This window comes from Phoenix dactylifera, chromosome 14 (genome assembly GCF_009389715.1).
Source record: "Phoenix dactylifera cultivar Barhee BC4 chromosome 14, palm_55x_up_171113_PBpolish2nd_filt_p, whole genome shotgun sequence".
Lineage (NCBI taxonomy): Eukaryota > Viridiplantae > Streptophyta > Magnoliopsida > Arecales > Arecaceae > Phoenix > Phoenix dactylifera.
In genome coordinates, this window is record NC_052405.1 from 9,217,853 (window position 1) to 9,235,694 (window position 17,842).

At 37.8% G+C, this 17,842-nt stretch overlaps 1 protein-coding gene across 10 annotated transcripts; it reads right to left on the reverse strand.

Annotated features, from left to right (window-relative positions):
• Nucleotides 1-1,534: 1,534 nt before the first annotated feature.
• On the reverse strand, nucleotides 1,535-16,638 carry LOC103704791 (eukaryotic translation initiation factor 2D-like). 10 transcript variants are annotated; one of them, XR_003385220.2, is made up of 12 exons: nucleotides 16,484-16,638; nucleotides 15,312-15,485; nucleotides 9,836-9,947; nucleotides 7,332-7,522; nucleotides 7,129-7,223; nucleotides 6,626-7,042; nucleotides 5,884-5,992; nucleotides 4,725-5,002; nucleotides 4,133-4,503; nucleotides 2,314-2,635; nucleotides 2,099-2,122; nucleotides 1,535-1,783 (listed from the first exon to the last, which is right to left on the reverse strand). XR_003385220.2 is itself a non-coding variant. In XM_008788232.4 (10 exons), exons 2-10 carry the CDS (start codon nucleotides 15,444-15,446, stop codon nucleotides 2,511-2,513), a joined length of 1,833 nt encoding a protein of 610 aa, XP_008786454.2. In that variant the 5' UTR covers nucleotides 15,447-15,485; nucleotides 16,484-16,638; the 3' UTR covers nucleotides 2,238-2,510. The 10 variants fall into 10 exon arrangements, 1 of the variants encoding a protein (XP_008786454.2); XR_003385216.2 differs by having other exon boundaries at nucleotides 2,099-2,213; XR_003385218.2 differs by lacking the exon at nucleotides 1,535-1,783 and having other exon boundaries at nucleotides 1,953-2,122.
• Nucleotides 16,639-17,842: the final 1,204 nt, after the last annotated feature.

Sequence of the window (17,842 nt, forward strand, 5' to 3'; positions counted from 1 at the left end):
AATCAATATAACAATAATCAAAAAAATATTATTACGAATTATATATTTATTTTTTAATTTGAAACACCATCTCATAAAATTCTTAAATTACATATAAATTGATTAACAATTTCTTTGATGTAAAAATAATATTATATAAAAAAATTCTAAAAAAGATAGATTATTATTTATCTTGCACGAATAACGAGCAGACATTCTAACTCATCCTTAAATCCTCTTTTAGAACCTAATATTCAAAATTACATTATTATTTTATTAAAATTTAATCATGATTAATTTAAGAATAAAAATTCTAAGTTCTGAAACCCTCGTAGAGTTGTCCAAGGAAAAGTGCCGGGCACCCTTGTCTGTTCGATCAAAGCAGAATTCATCGTGACCAATTCTAACATTGTTTGAAAAGAGCCAAGGTGGGGCTATCGCATTGCCCGACGACCACGAATCAGGACCTTCACTAGGATTGATCCAAAATTACTAAGAGGAGTATATTGCTGGATCTATCATCTCTAGAGAGAGTAGAGAGAGAAACAAGAGAGAGAAAGATGGGAAAGATAAAGAAAGGAGAGAGAGGAAGAGAGAACAGAGAGTCTCTCTCTCTAGCCAAGAAAAAAGAAAGGAGAGGGAAAGGATGGTTGTGGCGGTGCCTGGGGTCAAGGGACCCACGGCCGGTGGCGGCCGGCAATGCCAAACTCATCTCAAAAAATGGGGACTAAAAAGACTTCCAAAAAAACTAGCTAGAAGATACTATTTGGGTTTCTCGATTCCTCCGAAATCTACCTAGTAGGTGGCCGACATGGGACTAAATATATACCCATACGGGTCCTCAAAGACCCTTGCAACATGCATAGCAAGCAGTACTATATACCATATAAGACATGCATGATCCAGTTCATCACACAAATAAAAGACGAGCGTGACCTAAAGACAAGACCTCATATATCCTGTATGAAATTGTGGCGCTTTTCATAGGCTAACCAGGACCCCAGCAAATTGGCCAATCACATGCACAAGATTGAGAGCGATGTACCCCCACAGCCACAGTGAAACTGCGCTCACCTTACAATGCTGTTTACTAGCTACGATCAGTCCAGAAATTCTTGTACCAGATGGTTCTCTTCATTTTATGTTGACACTTCTCCCCCACCTATAATGTCCGAAACACCATCGTGCTTACACCCACTCTTATCACAAAGAAAGGGATAGGTTTCTGTTGGCCGGAAAAATTAGTGGTTCTAGCCAATTCTTTCATGGGTGTTGTGCAACCCACATCTGGATGTCTCCGTTTTCAAACACGCATTTAACTCTTTGAACCAAGTAGATACTTGTCCCTATTTTCTCCTTTCTTTGCACTCAGGGTGAGTGTAAGAAATTCTCTTCATGCACTAGAAGATGTATCTACTATTAAATAGAGCCACCACGCATCTAAAGATGAATTGGACGGTATCAATAATGAACAAAAACTTAAATTTTGCCACTAGCCAAAACTGGCATCTTTGGATGTGTCATCCCTTGCACTGTTTCACCTACCTTGAATAACTTATGAACTGTTGGAGGGTTCAATTGATTCAATCACCTGCTATCACTGATGGCTATGTATCTTCTGTTCTGTTCAATGACTAATGCACAAGTTCAAGCTAATAATTTGTAACTCCATTGTGTTTGTAGAAACTTTACGCAAAATGAAGATTTTGTTATTCATGTCCGGAGGTAACTTCGAAAGCTTGGCCATACAATCTGATCTCCATCAAACACAACCTCTTTCAGCCCATTGTTAGCCCTAAACGCTCTGCAGCATAAAGAATTATCTGTTATTAAAATTCACACCTTTCAAAAAAAGGAGGACAAAAAATTGGAGGGGTGATTATTTTCCACATATGTTGTCTAAATGTGGTTGAGAGCTGCTCCTGATGATGGTACGGTCAGGGAGTCGACAGAGAAGGTGGAGGAGATGGGGAGGAGGGGGAATGACACCAATGGCTTGTTTTTTCATTCAATCATTTGCATAGTACATTGAATTTAATTCAAATCCCAAAATCAACTCAAAAGCACAAGAATCTATCATATGGAAGGTGATATAAACGACCACAATTAGCTGCCATACCCCTTCTGATGCCATCAGCCAATGCTGCCCAAACAGAGATCACATTAGTGGCTTGACCTCAAAACAGTAAATGCAGGTCATCAGCATAAGGTCATCACAATGTCATAGATCCAACCTTCAGAAATTAGAACATAAGAGATGACAGAGCTGCACAATTCATACTACAACAAAATAGGAATTTAACACATATTCAATGAAAAGTTTAAAGCATATACCAGTTTTCAGTTCGAAATGAACGCCCAATCTGTAACAAATCCCACTCATTCATAAACTTCCATCAAGATGACGCAGGTATTGTATCTTCACCTTGTAGGTGAGAATCTCCCTATACTGCTCAACTATGGAAAAAAAGGAGCCCTGGCTTCTCCTGACTCTACATTTATATTTAGTTTAACACTAGGATTCCGGCCTCTCATTTCCTGGTTTTGTCGAGAACCTCAATGTACCTCTTTGGTATGCCATACTGGTCAACAAGATGTTTTGCAAGGTCATCCATCACCCCACCTTGAACCAGCACCTCATGTTGCCCTTTCTTACCTGAAATTTGTTATGAAGTTACCATCCGTAAGCAGTTATGGTCCAAAAGGAGTGAAACAGTGAGAAAAATGTAAATTGATGCAAAAATGTGAACTTGCACAGCAACACTGATTTTCTCGAATTAAAATTTGCACATAAAGCACCATGCACAAAACAGAGGACTATAAGTAATCAGATGGACAGGAAGATACTAGAACACATAGTATCTAGCAGGCGTCCAGCAGCAGTCCTCTTGGATGGTTAAGAAACAAATACCTTCCTCCTTGACTCACTTGACAAATCTGTATTCCATTTACCATTACAAAAACCCTTCCTGCACTACTATCATACTCTTCCTTTGTACCCTAAAATATAAACCATTGCTTCACAAATAGCACCATCACTCCAACCTGCAAACTGAGTGCCCAATCCATTAATTGTCAGGTTCGGGTCGGGCCCGACCTAACTGTCTAGACATTCAGACTACATACTCGGGCGTATATAACAGGTCCTTAGCATTTTAAGATCATGGGTTTTAGCATTAGGTTTCTTGCAGTCCATATACTGCGTTCATGGATGCATATCTGAAGACTGGTTATCAAGAAGAACACAAGAACACTAATCAGAGAGACAACAACCATAAATGGAAAAGACAGGTCACTCATCTTCAAAAGAAAAATAAAAGCAATAACAGTGTTCATAACTGTTTTGTCTCTGTAGATGTTTGAATATAATTGTAAGTCTTGTGTTAGAAAGTAATATGACCAAAAGCAAAATGTTGCCGAGCCATTTCTCTCTTGGCATATTTATCATTAAAATTTTCTGGATTCGGGGATTGAAATGCAATCCCCTTACCTTATGGTAGACAGGAACTCTGTTTCGCCTGAGACAGAACTGATTTAGATGAAACAATATTCGATCAATCTTGAACACGAACAAGATAACTATCTTCTTTTGGTTTGTTTAGGAGGTTTAGGTGTCCTAACATCAATATTATGTAATACAAGGGTACCATGGTAAAGTATCAGATTCATACGGAAGAAATAGTGGCCTAAAAAGTCAGGCATCGGTGTTTTGCTGGGGCTGAGATCTCCAGCTGGATCACTGCACAGGTATCAATACTTCCAAGTTACTCCTTTCACTAAATCATTCTCTGAAGCAACTAGCTGACTAGTAGGCAGCCAACATACTATACGCATAGGACACTTGGGCATCTAATACACAACCTCTACGTTACCCAGACCCTTTAGCTTAAACTTTAAGAACTCATATGCCACATAGCCATGGGTATTGGTTAGACACTTGGGTATGATCTGTTAGGAGAGATTCTTAGGTATCAGAAGCATTTGGACATGCACCTAACCTACCACCAGAGACCAAGTAACAGTGTAACACTAACACAAGCTTTTAATTCATTGCAACCAACTGGCTGGTACAAAACAACCTTGGAACATAAATAGCACAATTCTTTTGAGTAATGAGGGGAAGATCCTATGTAAAATCAGTAAGATGCCATACCTGGAAGCTCTGCCACTGATGTACTGCAAGCAAATTTTCTTTGAAGCTCGGATGCTAATGAGTCCGCATCCATTAAGAAAGACTCCAGCCCAGAGACTCTTGTCACCTTCTTGTTTCCCTGCCGTCGTTCGGTCATAATCTGAATGGGTCTAATTGCCCCCTTGCGTACAGCAACCTCATTTCCTCTTGACACCCTGTGGTGGACTTGCATGCGGTTTAGAAATGTAGCTCCTAAATCTTTCTTATGGATCTCTGTAGGGTAAGTTGAGCCCTTCTTGATGGTACCTTTGAAGAGAGCATCACATAGCGCAGCATCCAGGACTACCATTGCCTTATCTGTTTGCTTAACCAAATTTTCTTTCTCTACGTAACTGAATAACCACCAGAATGTTGAAATAAACAGACAGTCAAGCTTCCAGAATCAGCAAATAACATATAAATGAAAATACAAGAAGAAAAGGCAATGTCTAATGATAAACCATCTAAATTGTGAAAATTCGTGACAACTGAAAAAAAAAATCATGGCTCTAAATGAAATCCCCAATTAACTGAATATTCTTACAAATAAATCAATGAATTTATGGTGGCACACCTGAAGACGACATCAGATGCCTCTGACGCACTGTAATATTTCCCGGTATCAAAACCAAGTGATGTGAATATGGGATTGACATGTGTGGCAGGCTTATAAATCTCAGCTAACTCAAGTTGCTGTTTAGCCTGCCGACCTTCACCTACTGCACAATCATGCCTCTGATCAGCAGTCTCTACTACTCGCTTCTCTGGTTTGAAGGACATATAGTCTGCATGAGCACGGTTGATAGCAAGTAACATGACCTCTTTCTTATATTTATCCTCCTTTGCTGATATCTGTCAAGTTTATACAACTAAAGTTAACCAAAGTAGAGTGAAAATGTAAACCTTCTAAAAAAATAAAAAACCATATGGGCTTTGCTTAAAATAATTCAAATGCTCAACAATAGGATGCTCCAGTCTACACATTCTTGCAGTTCCAACATGTGTGTAGAGAAGCCAATTGTTGATTTTTATAATATTACTTCCTCCAGTATGACCCAAAACTTTATTACCATGGTATCCTTTTGTAGAGCCATAGTAAACACACAATCATCACGTACATCCATATCTCCTAAAGGAATGGCGTAACAGTCTCTACTTTTGTAAAAGAATGAATTAGTTGATTTGGACAGGTTGAATAAGGTAACCAGAAAAAGGAGCATTATCCACCCAAAATTAAGTCTATACATGAAATAGAAACTCGTTCTAGTAACCATTGGCATAACCAGCAACTTATCTGGTTAATTATGGTAACCCTAGGAACAGCCAGCAACTTATCTAGTGATTATAAGCTTAATACCCTCTCACTGAGTGAGAACCTGTTGCATCAAAAAAAGTAAGAAATATGTAATGTAATAAGTTTTCTCCCTATGGAGGACGGATCGATGAATTAATAGTATTTTTTATTGTACAAGAAAGGACTTCCTGTGTGCTTCTCTTCATATATCAACAAAAACTCAAGCATGCAGTAATTCAATAAAACACAAACTTTGTTCTTTGATAACCAAAACAGTTTGCTTAACATGCAACTAAACAGATTTAGGTAGAAGTTGTTAATGAATTCAATTCATACCCCACCATGCTGTCCAAATCTAATTAAATGAAGATCATGTCATAGGTCTGTTTCCAAAGTTTCTTTCCATAATAGTTCGATGTGAGTTTATATTTATGCCTACCAGCCCAGCAGAAGATTTAGATTGTAGCCACTTCGAGAGTTTTTTATGAGATGATTTTTTGATGTCCAGAGTGATGCCTGGAGGCCTGCAGGGCAGTATATGATTTGACCTACAAATCACAAGCATACAGGAGTTGTAAATATAATGAGAGACTTAAGGATGGGAAGAAAAGCAAAAACACAGGATGCTAATAAAAATAACTGGATCAATTGTTAATAAATAATAATAGTACTATCAAACCTTCGCAAGTCCAACAATGGGGAGGCAAGCTTGTTTGGATTCACATAAAGCTGGGTTTGATGAGCCCAACAAAGAAGTATGACTAATAAACACCACATCTAATTATAATATACTCCCGAATGTGTAAAAAATGTTGATCATTATTTAATTAAGATATTTCCTAAAAAATACTTAGAAATTTGCAAAAGTATTCTCAATTTTCTATTAGTTAGATCACTTGTATTTCAAATAAATGCAGACGAGGCATCTGAGTTCAGCTGCTCTTGTCTGCTATATAGCCAACATTGCTCAAGAACAAGTCAATAGCCCAACAATGACATCCATATTATAGTAGACAATATGGGCAAGACTCAAGCATGATCAGAAAGCAACAAGCTAATAATAACAATCATGAAAATATATTTAGGCATCATCTAACTCACCAATCATGTTACAAGATTCAAGAAATTCAAAGCAAGTTTTTGTTGGGAAACAGAAGAAAAGAAATTGCCATGTGGAGTACCATAATGTGCTACCAGGCATAGGAAGGTCCTTATCTTTTACACTTGTGTGCAATGCTTGCAGAAGGCATGTGTCCAAAAGAATATCTACTTCGCTGGATAGAGTCTGTGGTTCCTTCTCATTGTTTGGCTCTTCAGCAGGTGCATTGTGCGACACCCTTAACCCACTCATATCAGCAGCAACCACTTCTTCGGAGGTTTCATTGCTAACATCAACATCTTGTGAAGTATTGACATGTCTTTCAGTATGGGTATCTGAATCTGGTTCTCCTTTTTCTACAGCTTCACCATCATGTAGACTGCTTGAAGCATCTCCAGAAGTGTCAGAATACTGAGAAACCAAAGATAATGCAGGATCTTCGACGACAATGTCTTCCAAAAATCCTGCATTTGGAACGAAATGACCTTCAACTGATTCCCTGTAATCAATATAATAAAATATATGTCAAGTCCAGTCCTGTCAAAGATTTCAGAAAAGTATCGTCCTCCAGGCTACTATACTTGCCACAGCGAATCATGATAACAATGCGTTATTCGCAAAGCCTTGCCACGCAAACCAGCTTTGAAGGCTTCCGCACTACTCATAGTGGTGGTTCCAACCTGTAGAGATAGGACAGTGAGTTACACAAGAAGCATGTTATTTTGAATTTAAATCACCATTCCTATATGGAAATCTAATCAGATAGAAACAGTCGTCAAAACACATACTGCAATTGGTGCTGGATTGCCTGGAACTTTCACTGCCCATGGCTGCCCAGCTAGGAATGGAGGCAGCCCTTCTGGAGGTACGCTAATACCAGGGAACATCAAATCAGCACCTCCAATGACATAGCGAGATACCTCACCCCCCTTAAGCAGAAATGCAGGTAATAGTTCAGGAACCTTCCAGAGCGTATAAACTGCATGTTTGAGATGACATATTGTTAAGGGGACTGAATTAAAAGATAGCTAATTTACAAGTTTCTAAAAAGCCAATTAAACAGCCAGAAATCAATTAAGAATCTCAAAAACAACAAAGCAATGAAGGTTAGAATTAAGATTAAATTCTACCAGCACAACATGACAATACAGGTAATCCCACTTCAATAAATCATATTGTTCATATTGTCATTCAAATGGAACTTGTCATTTGTCAAAACCTTATCAAAAGATAAAAACTACACATGGGCTCCTATTCCATGTCTTTCCTAGAGATTAATATTGCAGATAATATTGTTTGGGTTAGCAAAACGGTCATCAGCAAAACATGCACACTAGAATAGGAAGAAATGTCATATTGCTGAAAGACACCAAATAGAATGTTGAGCTAAAGAATGAAGCTCTGTTCGTTTATTGTGTCTTGATTATTCTCAGTAGTTCCTCCATAAAAATCAACACATATTCAAAATTATTCACCCAATCAAATACAATGCCTATCCTAAGCTTGACCTGATACACATACAGTAAGTACATAAGCCACAGCATACATTAAGAAAATAAACATACAAATTAAAATAAATAAGATTCAGTATATAGGAAAAAGGAACAAAGAAATCAAGAAATTTGAGAGAAAAATGAAAAACCAAATGTCTCACTGATATATTCAATTTCATGCAAATTTGCTTATATTTATATCTAGTCCAACCACTTGCTGATCCATACTAGCACAGATCATAGAACATAGACGCAAACGCTACAATATGGATCGATAAGAATCAATAGTTAGAATAAAATCCGGGAGCCAAAATGTCCCATTTATGTTGGAGCATCAATATGCAATCCTCATATCAAGCTAACAACTGTCTGAGACTCTACCTATCATATGGCAAGACTGGCTATATCCTTGGTTTTAGAAATAAAGGTTCATGATTTCTTTTTCATACAACTAGAGAGAGAGAGAGAGAGAGAGAGAGAGAGAGAGAGAACCAACTAGTTGATTTTCTTTTGAGCTAACTGAATACGATCTCAATCTGTCAAGAAAATTTTAACTTAATATATGAATCTCTGTATCAAAATCTGGAAGGACGACCCAGTCCACCTGTCAGACCCATCAACCATACGCCATTGTGTGTCAGGTCAAGCTAAAACCTGCAGCTAACCACACAAAGCAAAAGAAGGAGGGGAGAGGGGGGCAGATTGAAAATGTCAAGGCCACCAGGAAAAAGGAGAACACTATAACATGGTAACAGGACCATGTAGCTGCAAGAAAAGGGCACATCACCACGACGGCGGTGCAGGGGACGTGGGGAGCGCAGGTGCTCCCACAATTGCTTTGTCGGACTATTTCAGGCAAAGTTATTTACAAGTCACTTGGTTGCTTCGCATGGGTGAGATGAGGATGCAGGAGGTAGATGTTGTTGCTCATAGATCTCTTCATTTATTTCTCCACCACTCCCTCTACTTTTTATCCTTTAGATTGATCCAGGGAAGAAAAAGATGCAGCAGAGAGATAGGGAGGAGTAGATTGATTGGTGAGGATGGCTCCATTCTAGGGTATGGAAGTTGAGAAAGGTCCAAGATTTGATATAGCAAGATTGAGGGGTGGGAAAGAATCTAGAAGGTGATTTGGGAACAAATTTGCTGCCACATCAGAATATGAAAGATTATAGGCCAGTTGAATCATGGTTTTAACCATAGTTGAACCAGATACCATTGGAACAGCCACCGAAGTGGTTCAAACTAGGTTAACTATTTTAGAACACTAATACAGAAAATGTTGGCTTGTATCTACATAAAAGATGCTATGCTTAAAAGCCTATATCAAAATCACGTTTTGTGATTTGCGCTCACTGTTGCCTTTTCGTATTAGATATTGTTTGGTTGGTTGAATGGATTATAAAATAAAATAGTGGATGTTAGTTGAAAAATTTAGGATGTAGATGGTAGATGGTCAAGACCCAACCCAAGATGAATCAAACCATGGGACTTGGGCTCAACTATGAAACTTTATAGCTGGTTCTTCAAGATCAAAACCTAATAGACAATTCTTATCATAGCATGTGAACAAAGAGAAGCACCAAAGAAATACACAGAAAACTATAGACTTTCTCACCATTACATACTACTTCATAAGTCTTCCTACAGCATGTTAAATTTTATCTGCTTCTTAGAGAAGACAATAATGATGACAATGACATGCCTAGTAGAGCAAAAATATATAGAAGTAACTCAGATGTAAAGTAATTAATAGCAGAAGGAAATGTGTATGCAGATAAATGGCAGAGTACACAAACCTGTGGGAAATATCTCCGTGCCTCGCCCATCAATATCAAAAAGCGTTGGGAAGCCTCCTTCTACACCATACACATGCACGCGATTTGGGTACTTAGCTACTGTTATCTCAGCCTAAAATATATATTGAGGCACAAAGATTATAAAATATATGAATCAATAAATTAAAATAAGCAACTAATAAAAGATGCATAAATAAGGGTTATCAATGTTACAACAAAAAAATTGTCCTTATAGTATGTGTTGAAAATGATTGGTTCGCTTGTCATAACCTGACATAGAAAATTATGTTATATAATCCCAAAAGGAACAAATATATTCCTCAAGTAGATAAAGTATACTATTTTTCATAAGTAGATGCTTATAGTGGTATTAAACAGAGAATCTACAAAAAAGGACTGCCACCTGTGTCCGTCTGCAGTTTGAAAATGCAAATAATGCATCATAAGATGAAATATAACAGGCAGTGCATCTCAAAATGGATTCAACCGAATGGTTGCTGATAAATAATAGAATATACTAACTGAAAAACTGAAAATTATAATATAAAGAACAAGCAATGAAACTGATAAAGAATAGGATAGATAACATGGATCAAGTAATTTAACTATTGAAAAACAATTAATGCATCTCAATACACAAAATCTGAAAGTTTCATGAAACTGAGCAAAAATATGTTAAACTGGGAAGTTAACTATTTTCACAACTTCTAAATAATATTTGCAGCATATTAGATAATTGACACACCTGATGTCTGGAAAAGATTAAGAAACATGGTTCTGTACAACCATCGAATAAACATGATAATGCATGTAGAGATGGATAAATAATTCTCAGAAATGCAAGGCCAAAATTTTTATGCTAGCAAACGCAATGGTGCAGCAGATAGGCAACAATAGTGAACTAAAACAATATTCAATATAGAAAAAAAAAATCAAGTTCGTGGAATAAAATCATTTTCCACAACTACCATGGAAATGAGAGTTGAGACTCTGAAGTGTTTGCTAGACATTTAACCGGCCCTTGTGAACATCACTTTCCATAAATTACTTATCTATCATGCCATTTGCAATCTGATATATAGGCAGGGTCGGCGGAACCATCCCGAACCGGGCGGTTCCGGTCGTACCGAGCCGTCCCGACAGCGAACTAGAATGGTTTCGGCAATGGAAACGAAACCCATTGTCGGAGGAAGAGAAGGAGAAGGAAAGAAAGAAAAGGAGAGAGCGAGCGGAGGAAGAAGGGAGAGGGAGAGGGAGAGAGAGAGAGGAGGGTGGCGGAGGCCGGCGAAGAGCCGGCGCCTGGGCAGGAAGCGGAGGCCACGGCTGGATCCCCTGTTTCGTTCGGAACAGGAGTCCGACCGCTTTTAAATTTTGTGATTTTTAAGTAAACAAAACAGGAAACCCGGCCGCGGCCTTTACCTCCTGTCCGGGCATCGGCCTCCGATGCCCTCTGCCACCCTCCCTCTCTCCTCCTCTCTCTCTCTCTCTTTTCCTCTCCCCCATTCGCCCTCTCCCCTTCCTCCTCTACTATGTCGGTATAGGCCCGACACGGCATGGCGCGGGCCGGTACCGACCCATGCCGCCGGGCCACCAGTCCAGCGTTCAGTATCGGCACGGCATGGCGCAAGCCCGTACCGACCATGTATGTAGGCATATTCGGTGCTTGAAGAACCACACCGTTTTATTGTTATAACCATGTGATGTTTTAGGTTTCAACTTTTAATGATTAGACTTGTATAAGCACATTCCCATGATCTAGGTTTAACAATCAGCACAAAAGGGAAAAGAAGTTCCATAGCAGATATGATAGTCCCTTTGCAATGATGTTCAGAGCTCCTATTTATTTAGAAGTGATCGGCCATCAAGTAGCATCCTTTCTCCCCCTATCTTTACTTTTTTTATATGAGGAGAAAATAGTATTAAATCAGATTAATGGAATACATAAAGCAGATCAAAAAAAAAATGGTAGAAAGAAAAGAAGAAATTAAAAATGAGAATATAGATTCCAAAGGCCATGGCAAAGGCCCTAGTCACAGATAACCTTGATCAGAATTGACACTTAAGCCCAAGATTGGTCCAAAGTGAAATCTCAGATGCTACCAGTACTAGAGCCAAGTTTATCCACATCAAAATTGTTCCACCAACAAAACGGCCTATTCCTCTCCATCATGACCCCCAACACAATCTCAACACAGCTTCCTTCAATTGTTCGGAAATAATAAATAGTAATCACCATTTGCTTTAGATGGTCATAATAATTGCATTGCATTATGCACAAACAGACTCTTTAGAATTCTTGCATTATATGATTATGGTGTTCTTCATAGCATACTTAACAAAGATGGTTACTCTTCCGGGGTTCCTAGGTCAAAGATCCCAATAATAATGACAGTCAAAGAAAGATGGTTGCCGAAATCAACATCAACAGCACTCCTAGAGAATATCATGGCCAATATCTCCTCTTTCTGTCTTGCATTGCCACTCTCCATATGAATCTCTCAACTTAGACAGAGTTTTTAATGAAGGTAGAATTAAAAGAACCCCCACAAGAATAAAAGGATTATGCTGCACTTTCTTTGTTATTCGCTCATACCGTAGTCACATCACCCTAAATATATGGTATCATGGTTAAATCACCTTATGTATCTGGTTGCACCCACACAATTGCTCCATTAGAAAGCTGCCCTTCAATATCAGGACTTCTTTATAATTAGGCTGAGATTAAGTAAAAAATTAAACTTTCATGGAACATCATTAATTCATGAAGATGGTTAACCATATAGCTCAAAGCATATAAGATCTCCACATGATGCAGTCCGATACTCATAGGCATGAGTACCCATACGATAAATTCAAACTATTGTATAAACTTTAATAGCATATCATATTTGTTGCCATTAAGCTGAGGCACCAATATATGAAAAAAAGATCGTCATCTTTGAATTTGAGAAAATACACATTAATGACCTAGCTCCTGGTTCTCTCTCGCTCGTATATATACAAGTCTCGACTGACTGCATATTCACATACCTTTGGTTTCTCCAATGTCATGATAGATTGGGATAATATGGTACTGATATCCTATTACAATACAGGCATTGCAATGTTTCGTGATATGGATTGATCAGTTAGATTAGTGTTAAATTGTGTTCAGACACTTAACATATTTGGCCTTGCGCCCACAGTTCCAATAGCCCCCACGTGAGTTCAGCATCAGTGCCATATAAATCATAAGATTTCCTCCCACCCTTCAGGGCATATCACTATCATAACATGATCCATGGGGGCCTCCTTGGCTCTGACACAACATATGCATAATTCACACATCAGTGAATTTTTCCTTCATGGCAACTATATCAAGTAACTCAACATTTAAGTTCCATCACACAATTACATTCAACATATATAATGCATTACTCCTTTAATCAAAATGTTCAATGCTCATGTTTCGAAGTCTGTATTTAAATCATTAATTTCCAACTATCAATAAACATAGTACTACCATTTCATATATGGGTGAGAATGCTGGCTACACCTCATTTCATGTCTTATATGAAGCGGCTAATCCTTGCAATGTATTATGAGCAATATATAACAAGCATTACTCTCAATCATTTATATATAGTGCTATATATCACAAATTCCCATGATGTCCCCAATTATCAGGCTTGTCTGACTGTCCACATTTCCCACCGTTTGTGTTTCCCACCCCATCTTTATCTCTTGTTTTTCCTAGGTTCACATTCTCACATCATGTCAAAACCAAGTATGTCTACTTGTCTAGAGTGTTAGGCTTTTTACCAAATGTCAAAGATTCAAGTCCTTCCTCTATCATTTATCATTGTTCTTTTATTTTTAAATAATTTCCTTATTGAAGATAAAAAATCAAAAAGGTGCATCTCATTGTGCCCATAACAACCTACTGTGCCCATAGCATTAAGTATTGTTTTAATATAAAAAGGTGCATCTCATTGCACCCGTAGCATTAAGCATCATTTTAATAAAAAATACGTGTCTTATCCAAAATAACAAATAAAAAATACGAGCACCGCACATACCACATTCTAGTAAACAATAACCATCTCCCAGAGGTCAAGACTCAAGGCAGCCAGAAAATAATAATTAAAAACAAATAATGAATATCAAGAAAAACATAAAATAATAGTCATAATACAATAAATGGAACATAACATATCAAAAATCAATGAGAACTATCATGTTGGCAACATCCAACAATAAGTTACAAATAGATCTCTGTGGAGAAATAGTCCCGCATCGGGTAGGTTAGGAACTCTAGTTGGTCTTATATACTCATAGGCCTATCCAGCTACTAGTTTAAATCCCCCTTGCCCACTGATGCATCCATTCTTCCACTTACTAATCCACGTGTCACCCCTCCTTTTTGAGTTACATCTCTCAAGCTCTATGTATGAGAGGGGGTGTTAAGGAATAGCCCCACATGGAATAAGATAGGGACTCTAGTTGGTCCCATATACTCATGGCCCATCCACCTACTAGCTTATGCTTTTGGGTTGGACATTAATAATCTCATCCTCAATAAAAGAACATGATACTAGAGGTTAAGGCAGGTGTGTAGGTAAACCTTACCTAAGCAAACTGTCTAATAACCAATCTAGCTGTCTTTTAAAACATTGAATGTGTTGCCAACATTAAGACAATAGATATAAATTTCTCGACATCAACTGGACCAATTAAACAGCATATGCACCAAAATAGCATATATACATGTGGATTTTTCGAGCTTGATAACATTTGATGCAGATTTTCCAATATTAATAAATGTTGATCACATCATGAGGCTGTCACAAATTTTTGGTTCATTTGTTCATGAATGTAATCACTTGCAGGATTTGCATGCCTCCAATAAGGTTGTACACCCTTCACCATACTTATCTAGTCATGTCATGGGGCTCAACATGCTTTAATGTATAACACTCCAATCCAAAGTTTCAAGTATTGATGCCAATAGACTTGCAGTCACCCACCAGCATGACGCATGCCACGCCATGTGAACACACATGCCGCATCATTCTAAAACACAAAAAATAAAACAACATAAAATAAAAGCATTTTTAAGCCAAAAAATTAAAAAAATGGTTAAATAGTTCTATGCTAAACCAGGCGCGGTGTCAATTTGGTTTAGCATGGCCAGCACTTGTAGCTGTACTCACATTCATTTAGTACCTTGTTTAAAATCTTAAGATAAAAATATTCAAGTCTTGAGATTATACAAGCTTTTGCAGAATTACCCTTCATGACCATAACCCTGGCATAAATATATACAGATTTTGCCCTTTGCACGAGGTTTTCCATCCATTTTGGCCCTCATGAATTCATATACTGTATGCTCTGAGAAATTCTCACTCACATAATAGAATGCAATTTAGCTTTCAGCATTAACCATATATTGATTACATTCTTCTGCAGGCCAGATCAATTCATTGGCAGTTCTTACCTTGGGAGGAAGAATAGCATCGATGTCAGCATCTGAGGCTTGTGGGAACCTTTCCTTTGTAATTCTCCTAAGCTTCTTCTTGTCTGTTCCTGACAAGCGTTGCAATGATTTTGCCTCAACTGGCTTTTTAAACATGATGGACAGCTCGTATTAAGAGCGTTGAGCCAGCTATAACTGCAAAAGTTAAAAAGTAAATTTATTTAATATGCTCATCTGCATATCTGGAAAAATATTATTATAATATTTTATTGTGATAAAGCTATATAACATCAACACTATTACTCTAGTGCGGTAGTCGGTAAAGGCTTGGGCCAGGTAAATAAGGAAAATGGATGCATGGGTATACAATAATTATAAAATCTGCGAAATAGAAGAGCTCCTCACTAGCAAATTGCCAAATTCAAGAAACTTCAAACAAAAATTCTTTATCCTCATAGCATAGCCATTAACAAAGTTCACTTGAAAAGGAGAAAGATCGAACTGCTTACGATAGTGACAGCATTTATCAAACAAATGACGTAAAGGTCAAATTCACCCTTCCTGAGATTAAAATCAACATTTCTTGCAATAAATGCTAGAATAGAATCATAAGAATTGTCACACTTATGTCGAAAGCTGTTGAATCTCTCGACTCGGTGCATGCCACTTTCAAACAAAAAAAGAAAAGATCGTTACCAAAAAAAAAAACGCCAAATGAGTGATGTGGGGTTCATGAAGTAAAGATAATCATGAAAGCAATATAGCATCAAGATGAAGAATATGATCGGACGGGACGTCACAATGCCTATATTAATATTCTTGATTATAACAGTAGGTTCTACAAATTCCCAGTTCACAATTTGATTTTTACCCTTTTGATTCTTCCATCTATGCAGAATCCAATTCCTTACCAAAACAAAAACCACATCACCAAGGCTCAAAAATGGTTGCAAAATCTTAAAAAATGAAGAACATTGGGAAAAAATCCAAAAGAAAAACATTGTTGTTTCTTCCTTTGATTCCTTATCTTGAACGTATCGATAAACCCCAAAATAAACGAGCAAAGGAACCAAATCATACCAACCGAAAGAAGCCCGAGAAGTGAGTATCGATGAGCTCAAAATTGAGGGGAATTTGGGAGAAGAAAAGATTGAGGACATGATGCAACAAAAAAAAAACGAAGAGTACGTCACCGAGCTCCAGCGGTCCTCCTCGACGAGATTGGAAGGCGGAAAGAGAGCGGCGCGATCGCTTCGGTTTCGCCTCCAGAGGGGAACGGACGGCTTGGGACTGGGAGAGTTTATCTCGGCGAAAGGCCGTGAAAGGCACGTGGTGCCGCACACCGGCACGGGCTCGATATTTTACTGACAGGCCCTTGCAGACGTAAGGAGGAATGATAAAACCGCGGCCAGCCCCCGGTTCCAGGCCCTGGTCTGGGTCTGGAAATGAGCTTGAATGCGGCCAGAACCCCGGCTGAATGACGCCATCCGATTCTGAGGTTCATCTGTTCTCTTTCTTTTTTCGATATTATCCGCACTGCAAACCTGGGAAAAAAAATTACAATACCACCGGCTACAACCACATGCCCTTGTCCGGAAAGAGTCGGCGTCCCAAGCATCCTGGGGCTCGTTTGGTTCGGAGGAAAAAGTGTGAGCAACGAAAAAGTAATAAGATGCTTCTTATTTGATTGAAGTTTTCAAAGAATAGAGATGAAAAAATTGTATTCACATAGAAAATGAGAAACATGGAAAAGTAACTAGGAATCACTTCATATTTATTTTTTTCTAAAATGGTCTTTCAGCATTAAAGAAGCATTTAAGACCTAATTTTTATTAAGAGTATAATAGGAATTACACATAATTTTTTTCAGAAAAGCGGATGATCAACCAAACATAAGCACTCTGAAAATCTATCACTTTTCCATGGTCAACCAAACATGCCAAAAATACTTTCCTAGGCATCCTCTTTCTAAGAATCTGTTTTTCAGGAATCATATTCATAAGAGAGAAAATGCTTCCCGCGAACCAAACAAGCCTTAGAGAACTCACTCATACTCCACTTACTCTTTACTTCTTCTTTTTTGTTGTTAATGTTAAATTATGCTTTTGGTCCTCAAAATTTCATAAATATTTTTAAATAACTTTTATAATTTAAAATTTTCTAATTAGATCTGACAATTTTTAGGTATGGTTTAATGTAGTCCATTTGGCTGATTTCGACCAATTTCTGTTATTGGAAGGTTGCACGTGCCGCACATGTGATCTTTTTTTTTTTGTTGGCGTCGATATGCTAAGGGTGATAATGTGGCATAATGGTTAAAACTTTTTTTCTTGAGTATATGATATATGAGTGATGATATGCCATATAAGTGATGATGTGACATCGGCATATGTTATAATAAAATTTTTCATCCAAAAATGTCCAATCACTAGGTACCGCACTATCACCTATTTATATATCGATAATACGATATATGGATGATGATGTGGTGCCCGATATGTGCCATGATAGAATTTTTTTTTCAAAAATATCCGATCGTTGAGTGTTGTATC